Source organism: Pantherophis guttatus, chromosome 2 (genome assembly GCF_059756535.1).
Source record: "Pantherophis guttatus breed Tessera chromosome 2, ASM5975653v1, whole genome shotgun sequence".
In the NCBI taxonomy this organism is placed as follows: domain Eukaryota; kingdom Metazoa; phylum Chordata; class Lepidosauria; order Squamata; family Colubridae; genus Pantherophis; species Pantherophis guttatus.
Genome location: NC_142064.1, coordinates 129,567,710 through 129,588,611, shown reverse-complemented (window position 1 = coordinate 129,588,611; position 20,902 = coordinate 129,567,710). Strand labels below are relative to the sequence as shown.

The following is a 20,902-nucleotide window of genomic DNA, read 5'->3' as shown; positions in this document are numbered from 1 at the left end:
TATGTGAGTTAATTTCTGACAGATTGACACCAGAGATGGTATTCAGCAGGTTCTGACCAGTTCTGGAGAACCGGTAGCAGAAATTTTGAGTAGTTCAGAGAACCGGTAAATACCACTTCTGACTGGCCCCATCCCTATCTATTCTCTGCCTCCTGAGTCCCACCTGATTGGGAGGAAATGGGGATTTTGCAGTAACCTTCCCCTGGAGTGGGGTGGGAATGGAGATTTTACAGTATCCTTCCCCTGGAGTGGGGTGGGAATGGAGATTTTACAGTATCCTTCCCCTGCCACGCCCACCAAGCCACTTCCACCAAGCCATGCCATGCCCAACAAGCTTCACCCACAGAACTAGTAGTAAAAAATTTTGAAACCCACCACTGATTGACATCCCACCCCCATAGAAGAGAAAAGGACGTATAGGAACTTACATTCTTGAGGCCTATCTCCTTACAAGGTGGGAATTCTCTAATCAGATAGTCCTTACTAGGGATTGATTGACATGCTGTATTTTTTGGAGTATAAGACACACCGGAGTATAAAATGCACCTACCTTTTTTGGTGAGGAAAAGAAGAAAAAGAAATCTGCCTCTGCGCAATTTTGCCTCGTTGCAGCAAACAGCCTGCTTTACTTTCATTTTCAGTAGCTTGATTAGCACAAGGAAAAAAAAAATCTGCTCCAGAAATTTACCTCTTTGCAGCAAGCAGCAGAGCCCTGCGCAAAACAGCTGAGAGCAAATCAGCTGAGAGTCAGGAGGCCGATCCAATCAACTTGTGCTAATTAGGCTGTGTTGAAGCTGAAAGGAGCTATTTTTTCTTGCTGTTTGCTTGCAAGGAGGTAACTGCTGCGAGGCAGAGGTCAAAGGGTGGGGGCCAGTGGATGGGCGGGGCTACATTCGGTGTATAAGACGCACCTAAATTTTCATTCCCTTTTAGGGGGGAAAAAGGTGCGTCTTATACTCCGAAAAATACGATAATAATAAAAATAGCATCTTTAAAGCACATTAAATGAGAGATATAGCAAAGGGCATTAAAGAAACATATACAATACACAGCAGTATTATAAACAAACAAAAACTTGACTCTGTACTTATTTATGTCGAGTTCCAACCATCGTCATTCACACACCTTTCCACTTTGGCTATAAAAATTTTTTTTTTATATGTTTGGCTTTTGCCGATAACCTTAAAAATCTACCTCTTGTTTCAAAGTGGGTAAACTAGAATTACTTGAATGATTCTGGCTGCTCCCTGAACGTTTTTATATATACTTGTAAATGTTTAAACCACTCCATTTGTCACATGTCATCCTGTTTCTCCTACCTTGCTCAACAAGATTCTCACTGACTTATTCTAACTTGTTTTTTTTTTTTTTAAAAAAAGGAAGAGAAAGAATAAGGTGAAAGTTATCTTAAAATGGAAGCATATAAGTGTTATGTAATTAATAATTAATTACTGCTCTGCAAGTCAATTTGAAATAGGAAAGTCTTGATTTCTAGCCATTTAATTGGATAGCAATTTGTATGATCCTTTGATTGTATGGATCACAACGAATTGTGGCAAGTTCTCAAAGAGATGGGAGTACCAGACTATCTTATTTGTCTCTTGAGAAACCTATATGCGGGTCAAGAAGCAACAGTGAGAACTGGACACGGAACCACTGATTGGTTCAAAATTAGGAAAGGAGTTTGGCAAGGCTGTATACTGTCGCCCTGCCTACTTAACGTATATGCAGAGCACATCATGAGAAAGGTTGAATCAAAAGTTGGAATTAAGATTGCCGGGAGAAATATCAACAACCTCAGATATGCAGATGACACCACCCTAATGGCAGAAAGCGAAGAGGAACTAAAGTGCCTCTTGATGCGGGTGAAGAAGGAGAGTGCAAAAGTTGGCTTGAAACTCAACATTAAGAAAACTAAGATCATGGCATCCGGCCCTCTCAATTCCTGGCAAATAGATGGGAAAGAAATGGAGGTAGTGACAGATTTTATTTTCCTGGGCTCCAAGATCGCCACAGATGGGGACTGCAGCCAAGAAATTAAGACGCTTGCTCCTGGGGAGGAAAGCCATGGCAAATCTAGACAGCATACTAAAAAGCAGAGACATCACCCTGCTAACAAAAGAGCGTATAGTCAAGGCTATGGTTTTCCCAGTTGCAATGGATGGCTGTGAAAGTTGGACCATAAGAAAGGCTGAGTGCAAAAGAATTGAGGCCTTTGAACTCTGGTGCTGGAGAAGACTCCTGCGAGTCCCTTGGACTGCAAGGCGATCAGACCAGTCAGTCCTAGAGGAGATCAACCCTGACTGCTCTTTAGAAGGCCAGATCCTGAAGATGAAACTCAAATACTTTGGCCACCTAATGAGAAGGAAGGACTCACTGGAGAAGAGCCTAATGCTGGGAAAGATTGAGGGCAAAAGAAGGGGACGACAGAACGAGGTGGCTGGATGGAGTCACTGAAACAGTAGGTGTGAGCTTAAATGGACTCCAGAGGATGGTAGAGGACAGGAAGGCCTGGAGGAAGGTTGTCCACGGGGTCACGATGGGTCGGACATGACTTCACAACTAACAAAAACAACAACAACAATTTGTATAAAGGACAGTATGGAAACAAGCATACTGTTGGGTATGAATACGGTATGGATGTAACCTCCTAGTTTCATAATTTTAAAATAGCAGTGGAGGGTGTGGTCCCATCACAGATGTCAAAAACAAGCCTCAACAGCCAAGCCAAATAACTCCAGCCAGTTTAATGATGGGAGAGTTACTAGCCTCACATCTCTGGCAACCAAAATGATGTGAGCTAAGCTGAGCTGATTTATGTGGCTCTACAGATTTCTCTGGAGAAGGTTCTAATACTAGGAAAGGTTGAAGGGAAGAGAAGACGAGGACAACCAATAGCAAGATGGGTGGACTCAGTTACAGTGGTGATGACTGCACTGTTAGATGATCTGAAAGACTAATTTATTTTTTTTTAACTCAGTTACAGTGGTGATGACTGCACTGTTAGATAATCTGAAAGACTAAATTAGAGATATGTCATCCAGGAGAAAATTTATGTGGCCACTAAGAGTTGACACTGGCTTGATGGCACATAATAATCAATGTGTCTTGTTGCTGTGAATTCATCGGCTGCAATGGAGTGATACAGAGCTCCACATACTGCAAGCATGCACCGTGGAGCAGTTTATTATTTTTAAATATTTTGCTCTTGAATAATATTCGCAGAACCTTTACAAAAACACTAACTGGGCTTCCAACATGTCCAAAGTTCTGCTAGGTTTAAAGCAAGAGGAGGAGAGGAACAGTGTTATTCTTCATTCTATTCTGGATTATAGTGTAGAGTTTACTAAGTAGGATTCTGTTCCTATATATATATTACAACAACTTTGTGATAAGCCACTCATTCTGGCCCAAAGTGAGTTCCCTGGTCAAACAAGGTCTTGAATGATTCATATCCAGGATCATTGAGTCTCAAAATTACCTACTTTTATTTCCTTCCTATTAAGAAAGGACTCATAATTTAGATAATTTTATAGATTATAACTTTGGGGGGGGGATTACTGAAAAATAAGGAGTTTTGGCTCTAGTCTTCCCCCAAATCATCCATGGCAGGAGTCTCCAACCTAGGCCACTTGAAGACTTGTGGACTTCAACTCCCAGAATTCTCACCCTGAACCTCCCTGTACTGAAGTTAGGGAGAGAATATATGGAAATTTTCACTCAGTTTAGAAGTGGGAATCCTTCCAGGGCAGGAAAATGAGATTTCTATAAGGTTTTGTCATCTCCTTGAACACCTCTTGCAGAACTACTTGTGAAATCACCATGAGATTATAAATTGGATGAAGACGTTGCTTAAAATAACTGTGACCGATAAGCCAATTATGCTATCTACTTACAGTATAAGGACTGTCCTCTTTCTCTCCTACTTTCAGTGTATCTTTTGTAAAACATTGGTGATTTGAAACTGGATTGTATGAAACGCTATTTCAGTCTCTCATTTTGTAACCATTCTCAATCAGATAATCTTGTCCATTGGTCACCCTTGAAGAGCTATAGCTGAGATGTCTCAGTTCTGTTAAAGCAGGGGTGAAATGCTCCCGGTTCGGACCGGATCGCCCAATCCGGTAGCGATGGAGGCGGGTGGTTCGGAGAACCAGTAGCAAAAATCTCTGGCCCCCCTATGCCCAGCTGAACCGCACAATCATCAGAGTGGAGCTGGTCCCAGAGCTGAAGCACAGGTGAGCATCTTTCAGAGAGAGAAACCCATCCTCTGGGCCACTAAAGTCCCCCTCACAAATATCACGTTTTATGCCTCATCCGCAATGGTTGGCATTTAGTGGCAATATCCAGAGCTCAAAACTATTGAGGATCTAATGATCTAATACTGGGTGTTAAAAGAAGGAAACAGTATCAAACACTGCCATCACATTCTTCATAAGTAACCTGCTCTCAGCTTCCCATCATATCGCTCTCTCCCACCTCCAACTCAATACCTCTCCCTCCCAGTCCATGAGCATCCTCCCCGCCCCTCTCCAATCTTACATTCCACTCTTCCAACTACCCACCAGAACAAAATTACACAATTCTCAATGCTAGTTCTACTTTTGCCTATATTCATTTGATGCCTGGATATCTTGAGTTATGTAATCACATATTTTACATCTCCAAACAATCCCCTTCCGTCCATTATCCCTGAACCACTGGAGTGAGATGCTGACACAATTTCAGTTCTATCTTGCAATGCCTATCCCCAAGTCCAGATCTAGCAATTATTCAGGCAGTCCAACAGGTAATTTCATCTGCTGACAAATTATGTGCATGAATCTTCTGGAGTGATTTTATTTGGCAGAGACATAAGTGCAAGCAGATTTATGTCTGGATGGCTCCGCCAATTTATTAAACTAATTATATATTGTATTTTTGTTTTTTGCTGGACCTGATTTCTACTGCACAGGCTCCTCTCTGCCATATCTCAGGTCATTGTTCCTTATTGGAGGGCTGTTGCCTGCATGGGACAACAATACTCCGAGCTTCAGCTACTTATAATTGCTGAAGTGGATTATGAAAAATTTAAAAACTCCAAGACAACCAAATGTGGCTGCCCTCCATGTCTTTCCTCTTACTAACCTACTATCTTGGTTTATCACTTTCCACTTGTTTTGATCTGTTCCCTGGGCACACTTGCAAAACAGAGCATGAGTCAAGTAGCCATTTTTATTTCTACAAATGTCAATGGGGATTGATAAGGTTTGATGACTTTCTGGAATATCAATGGAAAGCTGGTTTTCCACTTCTTTATTATCTTAAAAGTAATTTAAAACCAAGTTAGGTGGCATAAAGAACGTGGGTGGCACTGAGGAAAATACCTTGGAAGTTCTTGGATGCTTCTGGTGACCATATAATAGAACTCAATAGAATGAAATAGATTGACTGCTAAACTTAAGAGAAGACCATTCCTTTGCCTCAATCATTGGTGTTACAATTAGTAGTTATTTTTTGTTTATTAAATTGCAAAAGAATCAGTTCCTTTCCTATCAAGATCTTTTACCGAAGTTCCATAATGCAGCATTTATTGTACCAGCCCAAAAAAATAAATTAGAATGATCACTGATTCCTACAGCAGACGCCTATATGGATGTGATGCTTTGTTTTATAAGAAGTAAAGAGAAGACACCCTATTTATTTTAATAAGAGAAATGACTTGATGCTCTGCTCAGAGCACTTCTATAGCCAATACTATCCACTCAGAGTCACATAAGCAAACACCAAACTCTAGTTGGGTTCATCTGGATTTATTGATAGAAAAATGAATTGCGATTTGTCCTGGATGTGTCAAGGAAGGCAACACTATTTCTTCCGCCTTGCTGCTTCCCTTGAGCCGCAATTCCTCACCTCCAGTCACCCATGCAGCAGCCCAGACTGTTCAACGGCATTGAAAATAAATCACAAATTTCAGCTAGCTTCACTTCTTGAGACTTCACAGAAGGAACAGCCAGTCCCGTACCTCCATGAATCTTTGTTACAAAGGAAGCATTTTTAATGCAGTTCACATACTCCTATGTCTAAGACCCTTTCGTATGTGAAACAACGTGGCTAGGAAGATCGGCCTACAGTAGCCTTTCTCCCAACCCTCCACCACATTTCTTTGCTGATTTCAGCACACACACAGGATGTGTCCTAGCTTTCTGCTCCAGAAATGAAGATAGTCAAAGGGACAGCCTGTATGCTGGAGCAGATTTGCTCACAATTCAAACATTCAGACCTAAAGAAAAATAAACTGTTGGGAGGAGGTCAACACCGCACAAAGAAAGAGTGTCCTCTCCTTTGATTTGACATTTCAAGGCACACAGGTGAGACAAAGAAACATGAGATCCTTCCAATTTATGAGGGTTTTAGAAACAGAAGGGCACCAGTTTTAAGCTCTCCAACTTGATTCACACCTGAGGTGAATCGGCGGGTTTTTGTTTTTTTTTTGTATGGGGTTTCATTCTCTTTTGTGCGCATCTTTAATCATTTTGAAGCCAAGATTTGGGCACCGAGGCGGAGGCCAATAATTTGAAAAAAAGGAGGAAAAGCTTGGAACCTGTCTCCATCTGAGGCAGCCCTACAGAAGCCATTAAGGTGCGGGAGGAAATGTCACAGTGGATGCCTAGAGAGACTCACTTGACAGCAATAGCTTTAAAGGAGACAATTCACAGCTCTGAGTGGTGCTCGCCTTGGCCTTGCCAATGTCTTACGCGCATTCGACGCAGATTCTAGCAACAAAACAATTTGGTCCTCCTGATGCACATGAGGAAAATGGTGGCTGCCAAATCCTGCAAAGGAACTTCCATGAATGCCAGAGTTCTGAAGATTGGCAAAAGATCAAAAGTCTAAGTCATCCGATTCGGTCCCGCCAGTGCTAGGGAGCTCTTCCTGGTTACGCCCCCACACAAAACGGTAGTTGTCTTCCAGTTGGCGTTGCCGCCTTTGCTCTTTATGTGCTTCCTCTGTGCCCTGGATCTAAGAAACAAATACCAAAGCAATCAAACAGACAGACAGCACCCCCCATGTATAAGGCAAAAGGGAAGCTAATTTTTAGCCGAAGCTCTTTGCCACTCTAAGAGGAAAAAAACCTACACGGCATGGGGCTCCTTCCCATTCTTCCTCAAAAGGCTGAGAAATGCTGCCAATATTTCACTGGGATTAATTTATAGCAACACACTGAAATGCACAGGAGCACTCCAATTCCACTCTGAAATCTGACTTGATTTTTCACCTTTGCCATCATCAAGAGCGTTCCAAAATTCACTAACTGGTCCCCTCTGCCAACAGCAAGAAGTGGAATGCAACATTACACAAAGGGAATCTTTCCCACACGACGGGACTTCTCACTCTTCTTCCTTGCTGTCCCACCCTTGCCCCTCAAACTTGAGAAACTTCCGGTCAGAGTTGTGCCTCACTGCCACAACGCACACAAAATGCCGCTCTCCTAATGAAATCCCTGGAGCCAGCCTCCTAGCTTTTTATGCTCTAAGCAATTTTGTAGTTATGCTGGGATGATAGGAAGGAAGTATTTCTTCCCATTATATTAGTGTGGATGTAAGTCCTTACCAAAATATTAAAGAAAATGTCTTTGAGGTTCTTGGTGTCTTCTTCTGAGAGCCAGTGGGTGTCATCGTCATCTCCAAAACCACCAGTTGTCACAATCTTGATTTCAATTTTTCCTGCCAATCATAGAGAATCAAGCATTAATGACAGCCCCAAGACCCTTGCAATAATCTTCTCTAATTTGCTGCCAACGTAAATTATTCAAACATATTGAAACTACAATTCTTAGAATTTCCCTCTTGCTATTGGGAAAAACAGGGCAGTTCCTAAATAAGAGAAGCAATGGAATGGCAAAAGATAAAACCACTAGAACACTAGCCTCATGCCGAATCCCAATGTCATCTTAAATTTATGACTATCACTGACCCTGCTTCTTTCATTATAATCTGGCAGAAAAAGAAATGTGACTTGATATTACTGCCAACAAGATGAATGGAGACAGGCAAATACTGAGGACACTGAAATCTTGTTTGTTAGAACCAAGAAATGAGTTGCCACATCCTGGACTTACTCTGACTTTACTGTTAGCAAGGTCTTTAAAAGCCATATAATAAAGAGTTTGGAGGGGAGGGACGGGTTGGCAGGATCAAGGCAGGCTAATCCAATATCCTTAAACCTGATCTTCAAGGAAAAAATCCTGCCATTTGCTCTATCTTTATTCTAACCAAAACAACCAACATAAAAAGCTACAGTCTCAGATCATAAATTAGTAGGAAGTGTCAATGTTTAGGATAAAAAAGCACCTAAAAGTAACGAAAAAGTACACGTTCTAGACATTAGAAGGGCAAAATGGATTCTCAGAAAACTATGAAAAAACTGTTATTTTTCCACAGAGAAATAAATTGACTTATTAATGAACAGATTACACACAGCAAACAGTTATTGTAACACAAGATACTTATACATTGTGGCAAATATTTTCATGGGATGAAAAGCAGTATTACTTCATGATCCAGAAAACTACTTTATTGGCAACCTGAGGCTCCTGAGTGCCTTCTTTGTGGTTCCTGGAAATCAACTAAATCTGCTAAATCTCAGTGCTCAATTTCTCACTATTGGAAGGTGGAAGATATATGAAGTAGAGCGCAGAATACATGAGGAAGGAAGGAAGGAAGGAGGGTGGGAGGGAGGGAGGGAGGAAGGAAAGAAAGAAGGAAGATTTCTCTGCAGAAATACCCTGCAAAATTCTGACCCTGCATTACCCATATGCATGGTATAGCCCAGTGATGGCTAACCTTTTTGCCGTCGAGTGCCAAAAGCGGAAGTCACACGTGTGTGTGCCCACACCCATAATTCAATGCCCCCCGCACCCCACCCCCCGTGCATCCATGCGCTCGCCCTGCTTTTGGCATGCGATGGCAAAACGTTTAATGGTGGGCCCAGTAGGCCTGTTTTTCGCCTTCCCCAGGCTCCAGAGGCTTTCTTGGAGGCTGGGGAGGGTGAAAACAGCCTTCCCTCCCCCCCCCGGGAGGCCCTCCAGAGGCTGGAAACGGCCTGTTTCCCGACTTCTAGTAGGCCCCTATGGCCTGAAAATCAGCTGGCCAGCATGCGCATGCACGCTGGAGCTGAGCCAGGGCAACGCTCGCGTGCCCACAGATATGGCTCCACATGCCACCTGTGGCACACGTGCCATAGGTTCACCATCACGGGCATAGCCCTTTCCCCATTTTACATCCTTGCCCTTCTGCTGCAGCCCTCCATCCCACCCTGTAAGTGCCTCAGTCTAGATCAGGGCTTCCCAAACTGTGAAGTGTTCCCTGTCTCTTTGGGAGCTGCAGACAGAGTCCAGAGGAGATGTAAATAACATTTTAGTTCTATATTGTGCCAATAAATCCACCTTTCCCACCTCTCATGGTTCATTTGCATTCATTTTATTGTTTGGAGTTTTAGGGGAGCTGTGTACATTAAAATTATAGCAAAGGGAAGGGTGATGGCAAAATGTTTAGGAACCTTTGGTAACATTATGCAAAATGTACAGTCACTATTATATGATTTAGTTTACTAAAGTATAGATATATAAGAATGGGGATATATTTAAGCACAATTATTTTTATTTTTGATAAAACCTGCTTCTTTCCAGCATTATGAAATAGGTAAAATCCTGTTGATGTAAGCTTGTGTTTGTCTGTGATGTGTCATAAATATATATACGTATACTGTACATACACATGTACACATTTGTGTGTATGTATGTATGTGTGTGTATGTATGTGTATGTGTAGATATAGATAGATAGATAGATAGATAGATAGATAGATGATTGATAGATAGATAGATAGATGATTGATATAGATGATAGATAGATAGATAGATAGATAGATAGATAGATAGATAGATAATTAGTTCACTGAAATTACTCTTCGATAGCTTTGTATTTTAGGAAAAAGATGAATGTTATGTTTTGGCTTTAGGGAATTATTTTCAGTGTACATCTCTTTTAAGACAAAATACTTAAATGGGCAAATTTGTTTAAAAACAAAAACAAAAAAGGTCATTGATGACAAATTCTTGGAGCCTTGGGAATGATGTTTTTATCTTCTCCTTTCCAGTTTACCTGCACCTCAAAGAGCTAATAAAACAATACACTCCATCATTAATGATATAGCTGCTTGGTCATTAATCCTATTTTAAAAAGAGTAATGTAAGGTACGCACAGCTCTTACACTAGGGTGATATCTTACACTACCCATTTCATGTTTTCCTCCCTGGTAATTAACAGGACTCAATCTATCTTGCATGTTCTTTGTTTTTTTTTAAAGAAGGACTGGACATAAATAATTAATTGTATATCCTGGTTGTTCATACTGTAGGTACCAAATGTGTACTGATATCATCATCTGTGTCCTTTTAATACTTTTAATGAGATCCTCTCACTGAAAATTCTGTTCTACAGTCAATTTCCAACCAGAGGCCTTTTCTAGCACCGGTACCTAAAATCATGGAATCTGAAATGCAAGGATGGAACTTCGGATTGTTTGTACATGGGAAAAAAGATAATATGAGCTAAAAATGCTTGTTCTACCAGTCAATTAAAGGCTCTCCCAACTTATCTCATTACAGAAAAAACATGGGCAACCTGAAAAACCTTCCTAGAAAATAAATTAACCAACCAACCAACCAACTAACCAATCAATCAAGATAATGGAGTAAACAGTTTAGCATCCAGATGTTCATGACATGTGCAGGTTGCACATGACACTGTGCAACCTGCAATTCTGGACTGCTGGCAGCCTCATGCCCTTGACCACTCTGTCCTAGAAAAGCCCCTGAGAAATCATATAACCTCCACCCCCCAGTCTAAACATGGACTCCTATTATGACACACACACACACACACACAATCCCAGGGAGCATGATTGCATTACCTTCTGCCTTCAGGCCTTCCTTCTCCAAGAGGTCCTTAACCACACTCTCTATGTGGCGCAGCTGTGGGTTGTCCCTGCTCATCTCTTGGACTTGCAGCTCCTTCTGCTGAGCGCTACCTGGTTTTACTTTAGTGACCCTGACATTCACGCGCCCGTCTGGGTCACCATCTGAGATAAAAAAAGGGGGACAGAGGCATGTCAGCCTGCCAGCATTTCTGAGAGAGAAGGAAAGTGCAAACTGCAAGGAGTCCACTAGCAAGGCTGGGTACAGTCTGCCCGTAAGGTTAATTATATTCTAGCTGCCCAGTAGACTTTGGGCAGCTTATAAAATACAAATGCAATGAGTGGACAGAAGCTCCCACATTTCAATTTAGTTACACCTTAATAAAGTATTATTATTATTGTTTACATAATGCGTCTTGAGCAGAAGACTGAGACCTTCAAAGCATTTCAACACTTTTGCAAAAGCAGAAGGTTTCTGGACAGCAGAGGAAAAGGAAGGCAAGAAGTCCCAGGAGGTTGGCCAGCTGACCAAGACTATACCACTTCTGACCATTAAAACTGAATGCAATTTCCTAGGAATACATTGTTCACAGCTCACAAACCCCTTAGTTCTAGTGCCTGTCCAAGAATACAAAAATCTGCCCTGGTTCTTAAACACGAGAAAGACTGCAGACTCTACCAGATAGGCTGAAATAAACTGATAGTTCAGAAGCCATACAGACCTTAATAACAGTGATGAGAAGCCAGGGATTCTGGACAAATGCTAATTCAATAATAGCATTGTGCAAAACCCAGCTTAAAAACTAAAAATACATTCTTGCCCTCAAGGTCTGTAGATGTCTACATTATAGAATATCAAAAAAGGAGAAAGAAAATAGGAGCATTAACCTGGGTGACCCCAAACTTTGTTGAGCTGCCTTGTCCCTGATTAGAAGGAATAAAATGCTGGAGGGGAAAAAAAAAGTCCAAATAGCAGCATTTATGCATAGCCAAGCCAAAATCAAGTTGAAGAGCATTTTTTTTTAAAAAAAAACACAAATGTTGGGAACATTTACCACGAACAAAGGTCAAAATAATTTTAAAGCAAAGAATTGTTCCTCTTGGAATGGAGATGAAGCAAGCCATTAACAGTGTTTTAGAGAAAGCAATTTCTGAGGGAGTTGATACTTCATTGGGAATTGCATGTGAGTCTCATTCATATGAATCTTGATTCCCACAGCTATTATGCTCTCCCTTACTCAAATCTAGACTAATGGTTAAATAAGAAACCCATCTTAATTTAAAGAAAACGGACATCATCAAAGATATAGATACAGACATAACCTTCTCCTGTGCCAGGTGGAACAACTAAGCCTTAATTGCTCTCCTGAAATTCAGGAAGGAAGGAGCAGATCTTCCACTGGGAAAGTTCTATGGGGGTGGCAAGGGAAAATACGTGCTTTCAAGGCCCCATCAGATGACAATCTCCTACAGAGAAGACATGGAAGGAGTGGACCCGTATTCAATCTGAATGGGCAGGCAGATGAATTTGTAGAAAAATATTCCCTCAGAGAATTGAGAATTGGTTCTGGAGCCATGTTAGGGACTTAAAGACAATAAGTAGTCCACTGAATCATCTCCAGAAGCCAACCAATACAACTCCTCAAACATTGGGGCATGGGGATACACTCATCACTGTGCAGTCCATGGTATTTTGTACCCCGTGATTTCTGAACACTTTCTGAAGGCAGCCCCATTTAAAACGCATTACAGTATGGAATGACTGATTTTGAGCAAATCCTCCAAATGGTCGCAATTGGCACAAATGTAACTGTACAAGCCCTCTTAGCTGCAGCTAAGAACCACCTCTGAATGAGGGCATACTATTTACATAGTATTTATATTATAAATAGTATGTAAATAGTACTATTTACATTATAAATATAAATATACTGTACATACAGCATATATAACTAATACCCAAAGACAGACAAGATTTGACTGACAAGAAATTATAGATCAATATTGCAACTTAATAATGATTATATACTATTCACAATGACCTTAGCTCATATACTGAAAACAATTTTACCAGAACTTATTCATGAAGATGTTTCAAAACAATAAATTAAAGGACAATTTTAGAATGGTCTTGGATATTTTGAAATACTTTGAACCGCACAACGAAAAACAAGTTGCATTGATTTTTTGGGATGCAGAGAAAGCTTTTGAAAATTTGAATTGGATCTTTTCATTTAAAAATTTGGAAGATATGGACTTCAGGGAGAATATAAAATGGATAAAATCAATTTCACAGAAGGCACCCAATAATAGTTAATGGAAATTTATCTGAACTATGTGAAATAGAAAAATTGTGGTGTTCATTGTCTTTTATTTATTTTAATTTTAGAAATATTGAACAGAAGCATAAGAGAAGAGGATTAAGGTTTTAAAGATTAAAAAAGAAATTTCTAAATTAAGAACCATTGTAGATGACCTGGTAGTTGTCTGAGAGAACCTCTTTAAAAGGAATTGAAACTTCAATGAGAAAATTAAAAGAATTTGGTGCAGTTGCAGATTTTTTTAATCTTCAATAAACATAAGAAAAAGATGTTGACAAAAACTATGAAAACACAAGATCAAATAGGGTTGATGAATAAAACAGGTTTTAAGATTGAGAAGAAAATAAAAGGTTTGGGTATTAATATGACAAATATAAAGTTGCATGTTGTTTCAAAATAATTATATTAAAATTGGAATGAAATATAAAAAGACATGTTAAGATGGGAGAAAAAACAACTGTCATTCTTGAGAATTTTTGTGATTAAGATGAATGTCTTGCTTAGAATATTATTTTTAATTTCACAAGATACCAGTTTTGACATTTGATGTACCATTTAAACAATGGAAGAAAGACCTATGAAGATTTGTTTGACGGGGAAAAAAAACATGAGTTAAATATAAGGTGTTACAAGATACAAAAGAAAGAGGAAAACTCATCTTAACAGATCTGAAATTATATTTTGCAGCTTGTTCTTTGGTCAGGATGAAAGAATGGATATGCTAAGAAACAGGAGGCCTTTGGAATTAGAAGGGCATCATTTAACATTTAGGTGGCATGGATATTTATGGTATGATAAAGGCTAATGTAAATGTTAAAAGCCATTTTGTTAGACATGCCGTATTGAGAATATGGAACAGATAGAAACTTATGCTGTGCCCAAAAATATCTTTGTGGCTGTCAGCACAGGAAACATTTTATAGAAGAGAAATGATTACTAAACATAAAATGTCTTAACTGTGATATATTAAAATATTGTCAAGGAGAACATAGAATAAAAGCAAAAGAACTGCTGGTAGAAGGTTATTCATGTATATTTTGGTATATACAATTATTAGAAAGTTGGGTTTGGTTTGAACAATATAAGGCTGAATTTGAAATGGAATTATATACAAATGATAATCATATTACTGCTAAAATGCATGTTTACTGAATATGAAATAGAAGAAGTGAAAGAATGTATGATACTAAAAATGTGCTAAACACTTTGGTATAGACATATACACAGGGATCAATGAGAGAATACCTGGTTGAAAGGATTGAAATTTACACTAAGTTATACAGTAATCTTAAAGCAAATTTTATAAAGCGATGTATCATCGGTACATGTCACTGGAAAAGCTTTCTAGAATATTATGGAAATGTAATCAACAAGAAGGGACATTTTATCATGCTTGATGGATGGATAACAAGCCAGAAAATTTTGTACTCAATAACATACAATAGTATAGATTTTAAGTTTGCAGTTGAAACCGGAGACTTTTCTTTTAGAATTAGTGGATAAAAGCACCTGGAAAAAGATTATGGAGCTTTGTTTTTATATATAATGACTGCAGTATGACTATTTATATGCATAAAGATGGAAAGATTTGACTTCATCCACATGGAAGAATGGATAAGGAAAATATTGGAACTTGGAGAGATGGCCAAATTAACTACTTTAAGAGACAGGACATTGTCTAAACTTAACGATGATTGGAGACCTCTTATTGACTTTTTGCAGTAAACAGTAAAAGTGATGTTATTATATATGGTTTTGAGGATTAGAATAAAAGTAGATTGCAGGGAGAATGTAAACAATGCTGCAAGCAGAGTAAGAGGTTGTATATTTATACTGATAATTTTATATTATCATTTATATATTTATATTGATAACTGCTATAAAAAAAATCAGAAGTCACTTCTCCTAATATAATTTTTCTCTTTTGATTTCTGCACCTTTGCTTTCCACTTGGCTTCTTTAATTTTTTCCCCCATTCTAAGTAATTAGTTCTTGCTAGTTTTTATTTTGTATTTAGAAAATTAATAAACCATTTTAAAATGTGAGAAGGAATATTATTCCATTGAGAGTCAAAAACGGTATTTCTCTGGAATCCTTGGCCTATAAATACAAAGTCTTCATCTTGTTGTGGCCCGTCAGTGGCCTGTGAAGTTAGTAGCTGATTCAGACAGCGAGGAGGCTGATGTGGTGCTGCGCCAGCAGCCTGTGCAGCTGGCACTCGAGTCAGACAATGAGGAGGCTGGAGAAGATGTGGTGCCAGAGGCGGGGATTTAGCCAGGGCCTTCAGAACCTCCAGAAGCTCCCATAAGTGAAGAGGAAGAAGAGGAGGAACCTCTTCTCGATGCACGAGCGTGCAGAGCTGCGAAAAGGCAGGAGTGGCTCCTCAGAAGGAGGTCTCCTCAAGAGTAAGGCTTGGGGCTAATTGGCCACTCCCCTAGCCTATTTAAGGAAGGACTGATGCAATTTGCAGGAAACAACTTCGTTCACATTCCTTCGCGTCTTGATTCAGTTGTTTCTCTCTTATCAGTTTTCCTACAAATTGCTTCTGGGCATTCTGCCAACCACAGTAAGATTACAGTTATCTGAAATATTGTGCCTCAGAATTATTATTCTTTGGATTCTTGTCGGCTGTTAATGAAGTTAAATTAACAGTGTTTGTTCCGAAAAGACTGATTTAAATTAGTAAACTAAGGTTTGTACGGACTTTGTGTGTGCTGTGTTCTTTGGGGTCCGTAGCTAGGGCAGAACACATCTTGAAGAGAAGCCTCTGAATGTGTTCCTCTCCATCTAACCCTGATGGCTTCTAAACCCTGGGCTAGGACCTCTAGCACATTACTTGCTTGGCCTAAGCCGAAATATATAGCTGATAGGTCAGCATACTGATGATTCTAGACTTATGCAAATGTATAACCACCTCCAGTAATTTGTCAGTTGCTACTAAGAAGTGAAGAGAGCCCAGAATTACTTCACAAAATAGATGTCTCTGGACAGATCTTTCTCCTCACCGCCAGCTGGAACTATACCTCAGGAAGGAGAAGTACTGCAAAAGCAGTGCCATCCAGCTCCAATCCAGCAGAGGTGATTGGGTAATTTCAATGAAATGAAACTACTAGCTCCCAAAGGTGCTTTTTCAAGAGGCAGCTGGACTTAGTTTTTCTTCGAAGACACTGCTTCAGCTCTGAGCTGAAGAAGCTTCTTGAATGAGAAGCGAAACGTCTTCAAAGGAAAACAAGAAAGTCCAGTTGCCTCTTGAAAAAGCACCCTTGGGACAATCATGCCCTGGATGACTGAGAATCTCCATAGACTATTAGGAAGACTGTTAACTACCTTACCTTACCTTGATCTTTGATCAGCTCAAAGAAGCCATCACTTGGTGCAATTTATGGCAAATAATGCCCCCTGCTGGTTGATTCAAAAACATTATCCAAATTATCAACGCTCAAGATAAGATTGATTTCGTTGCTTCTGGATCATACCAGGGCTTGGCTTGGGTGGGTTTTCTTGAGCAGTGTTGCTTTCTTCCACTGCCTCCTCCTGCTCTTCCTCCTCCTCCTCCTCTTGCTGTTGCTGCTGCTGCTTTTGAACCTTTTCTTCTTCAGGTGGGGCTTTGCCAGGATCCAACTTGTCAATGAGTTTGTTGAGAGTGGAAGCCAAAGACTTGGAGGCCTGTTTTCGGTCAAACTCACCTTTCAGGCCTTTTGTTCCCAGTTCATCCTCAACCTGTTGATAAGCAGTAATGGATTACTAGATCAGGGTTCTTCAGAAGTACCGGAGCTGAATCTGATACAGGTAGTCCTCGACTTACGACTGCAACCAAGCCCCAAATTTATGTTGCTAAGCAAGACAGTAGCCAAGTGAGTTTTGCCCCATTTCACGGCCTTTCTTGCCACAGTTGTTAAGTGAATCACTGCACTTGTTAAATTAATACGGCCGTTAAGTGAACCTGGCTTCCTCGTGGACTTTGCTTGTCAGAAGGTCATAAAAGGTGATCATATGATCTCGGAATGCTGCAACTGTCATAAATACGAGTCAATTGCGCAAGCATCGGAATTCTGATCACATGATTGTGGAGTTGCCGTAACAGTTATTGAGTGTGACAAATGATCATTATCAGTCAGTTTTTTTAATGACGTTGTAACTTCAAACAGTCACTAAACGAACTGTTGTAAGTCAAGGACTGCCTGTACTTGTTTGTTTGTTTGTTCAACAGGTTCTATTACTTTCAGCAATTCAATGACAAAACCTGGATTCATGAAGCAATTTAAAGGCTGGTTTTAGACACTGTGATGATACACATCCCCTTTTAAAATACATCGCAAGGTGGCAAGAATATGGGAGAAGAAAAAAAATGTGGAATGTGACTACACCTTTACCCAGGACATACTTAGAGGTAAGGAGGGAAAGGTACAAGAAGTACAATATATATGAGAAGTACAATGCTTGCTACCCTTCCTGCTGTGAGCTCAACAAGACCCTTAATATATTGAAGAGATAATAGGTGCAGTGAGGCTTTATGTGTGCAGTTCTCATCGTAATATTTAAAATCCTCTGCAGTCAGGGTTGAAAATCATGCCATCAGCCAATCTCAACTGAGTAGGCACTCATCTTTCCCTCCCCAGAATTAAAGGAAACTAGCAAACAAACAGAAAGGAAGAGAAAGAATGAGACATACTCTTCTCCCTCAGGCAATGTGTGGGATACATAAGGGCTCTGGGAAGCTTGCATCGTGAAAGGGGCATGTTACTGGACCAATCTTGAATTCATTCATTATTTTATAGAATATTTTTGCCTTTCCTCTGCAATCTTTTCCTCTCTTGTCCAGTCTAGGATTTCATTTTCTAATCTATTTCCTTCCATCTGGTATGGGAATGGAAGGCTAGGGAATAGTCAGTAATGGCCCCAACACTTTTGGGAGGGAGAAATCAGAAGGTCGGACTGAAAAACGGAGCTAATCCAAGGGATCCTGACCTCATCAATGATGTTGTCAAACTCCTTCTCCATTTCAGTTTTCACTTCTTCCTTCAGCTTGGCCATTTCAGACTTAGGTAGCAGAATGTCTTCCAATTCCTTCTCAAATTTCCCTATCAGATCTTCTTCATCTTCTTCATTCTCCTGAGCACCATCTTCAGGGTGTCCCATTTCTGGGTCTGCCTTAATTTGGGATGAGCTTTCTTGCACCGCGTCTTCAGATTCACCAGCCTTCTCTTTGCTCTAAAGGGACATGGGAGAGTTCAGAAACTGCCAATGGGGGGCAGGGGAAGAGACAGCATTTGGTCAACCCACCCAGTCCAACTGCGAGCTATAAATAAAAGATGTAGAATGCTTTTTAAAGCTACATGCATTGGTGTGAGTGTGAATCAGGGGTGGGCTGCTGGGGGTTCACGAGAAACTCTAGCTGAGATTCTGAGTAGTTTGGAGAACAACCAAATCCCACTCCTGGCTGGCCCCGCCCTACCCACCCTGCCCCGCCCCTGCCAGGAGTCACCACGCGGCCCGTTTTGGATGCAGGTAAATGCAGGGCGTCCGTGGAGGTTCAGGGAGGGCAAAAAACGGGCCTACTGGAAGTTCGGGAAGGCCAGAAACAGGCCCGTTTCAGGCCTCCAGAGGGCCTCCGGAGCCTAGAGAGGCCATTTTCGCCCTCCCAGAGGCTTAAAGAAAGCCTCCGGAGCCCGGGGAGGGCAAAACTGCCTCCCCACCGTGGTGCAGGAGGCCGACTAGGCCATGCCCACCATGGCCATGCCCACCCAGCAACCAGGCAGAGAACCCCTTGCTAAAATTTTTGAAGCCCACCCCTGGTGTAAATCTATGGATAGACGGTATCATACTGACTGAATCCAAAACATCAGCAGAGCACCAAGAATGGGAAGATTGCTCGGTGTAGCTACAGGGGCGAAAGAGATGCCTGTCATATAGTAAACTTGAGTCAGTTTAGGAAGTCCAACTAAAAAACCTCACCTTCCGGGCATTCGCCTTCATCTCTTGAATAAACTGCACCAAGTCCCCAGGGTTTCGAATAACTTTGAAATGTATCTTTTTCTTAAAATCTGGAAAAATACAGGCAAAATGAATTCAATTTATTTGGAGGTCAGATAACTGCAGGAAGTCGGATAATCTTCAGAATATGTACACAGCACCTAGTGATGTTCTGTCCTCTGACCTGCATCAACTATGTAAATTTGGATGTATCTATTTGTATAATTTATTCTGTGTCTGAAAATTGATGGAAGCCCCATCTTTTCATTAGGCTTCCCTCACTGCATCGGGTATAGTTTACATCTGCTAACTAGGTGCCTCTACTGGATTTCTTTATGCAAAGGAATGTGGTACAATTGTCAGTCTGCATGTTCTAGTTGCCTCATGGTTTCCTATTCCTATAATAAAACATACTATGCTATTGAGACATGAGTTCATATATTGCCTTTCTCTTTATTTTTTTTCTAGCCAACATCAGGCAGCGATTGGAAGCTTTCATTTCATTTTTCAGTAACTTAGGTTTAATGACAAAAACATGACTGCCAAACAGAAATGCAGAAAGATTTCATTTACCCGTAACATTAAACCAGTATTTTAAACCATGGTTTGCTCAATTAAACTGTTAAGAGGTGGAGCTCACATATCATGGTAGATCAAACAAAATATATAATTGACAAGCCATAGCAGCAAAATGCAACCAATTAAAATGTAAAGGAAACACTTCCCTTCTTGGTCCCAACTTCCTTGAGCTGGGAAAATGGAACATGAGCACAAAATATTATAGCTTTACAGTATACCAAACCCAAGCCCAGCGTGTGCCAGTTTTATCGCAGCAGGTTGTTTTATTTTTATCAAAGATTAAGAGAACATTTTTACAGATGACGTATTGATCTGCTAATAATTTCCAAGATAAACAAATTGTATAACAATAAATGTTGGAAATTGTATGACAAAAAAAGAGAGAACATTTTGTCATATGCGGTGGTTACATAAAAAGAACCCAAAATATTGGGAAGAAATAATCAAAATATTCACCAAGTCCTAAAGATAAATTTTTAACTGAAACCACAATGTGTTTATTGAGCATAATCCCAGAAAACATAAATGAACAGTCACAATTCACTAAGATATATGCTGACAGTTGCAAGAACAAATTTGGCATTACGCTGGGAAAAATAAACTTTACCATCGATACCGGATTGGAAGATCAAAATGAGAGACTACGCAGCCTTGGCAAAAGTGACAGTATGTATCTATCATATTGAACTAACTCAATGTAAGCAAGAATAGTTCCCTGCTGTACTAACACAACAGGGTAAATTTAGACATTTGGAACATGGCTTTTAAAACATAAATTATGAGCCCAGTAAAACAAAAATAACAAACAAAAAGATTTAAATAGATTTAAATACATATTAGAATAATCTTCAATGTTCAATTAAAAGTATAAATGTCGAAGTTGTGGTCAGTGACTGTGGAAACAAATGGAAAGGAAGCGGAGAATGATCGTGTTTTAAATTATGCTTAATAGTTATGCACTGGAAAAAAATTCCTCGTGTGTCTAATCATGCTTGGCCATGATGGTGGCCCAGCGGACTAAACTGCTGTTAAAGTAGCACTTAGCTGCCAGCTGCCTGCAATTAATGTGAG

General features: G+C 40.1%; 1 protein-coding gene across 3 annotated transcripts in view; it reads right to left on the bottom strand.

Moving 5' to 3' along the window:
* Positions 1–5,776: 5,776 nt before the first annotated feature.
* Positions 5,777–20,902, bottom strand: part of OS9 (OS9 endoplasmic reticulum lectin) — a 38,490-nt gene continuing 23,364 nt past the window's right edge. For 2 of the 3 annotated variants that reach the window (XM_087886698.1, XM_034419189.3), the window contains exons 10-15: positions 19,235–19,323; positions 18,248–18,490; positions 16,756–16,999; positions 10,956–11,123; positions 7,594–7,706; positions 6,459–7,002 (exon numbers count right to left, since the gene is read on the bottom strand). In XM_087886698.1, the coding sequence (XP_087742824.1) occupies positions 6,865–7,002; positions 7,594–7,706; positions 10,956–11,123; positions 16,756–16,999; positions 18,248–18,490; positions 19,235–19,323 (995 nt within the window). In that variant the 3' untranslated portion in view covers positions 6,459–6,864. Of the gene's footprint in view, positions 7,003–7,593; positions 7,707–10,955; positions 11,124–16,755; positions 17,000–18,247; positions 18,491–19,234; positions 19,324–20,902 lie in introns of all 3 variants that reach the window. The other variant, XM_034419190.3, reaches the window with a different exon arrangement.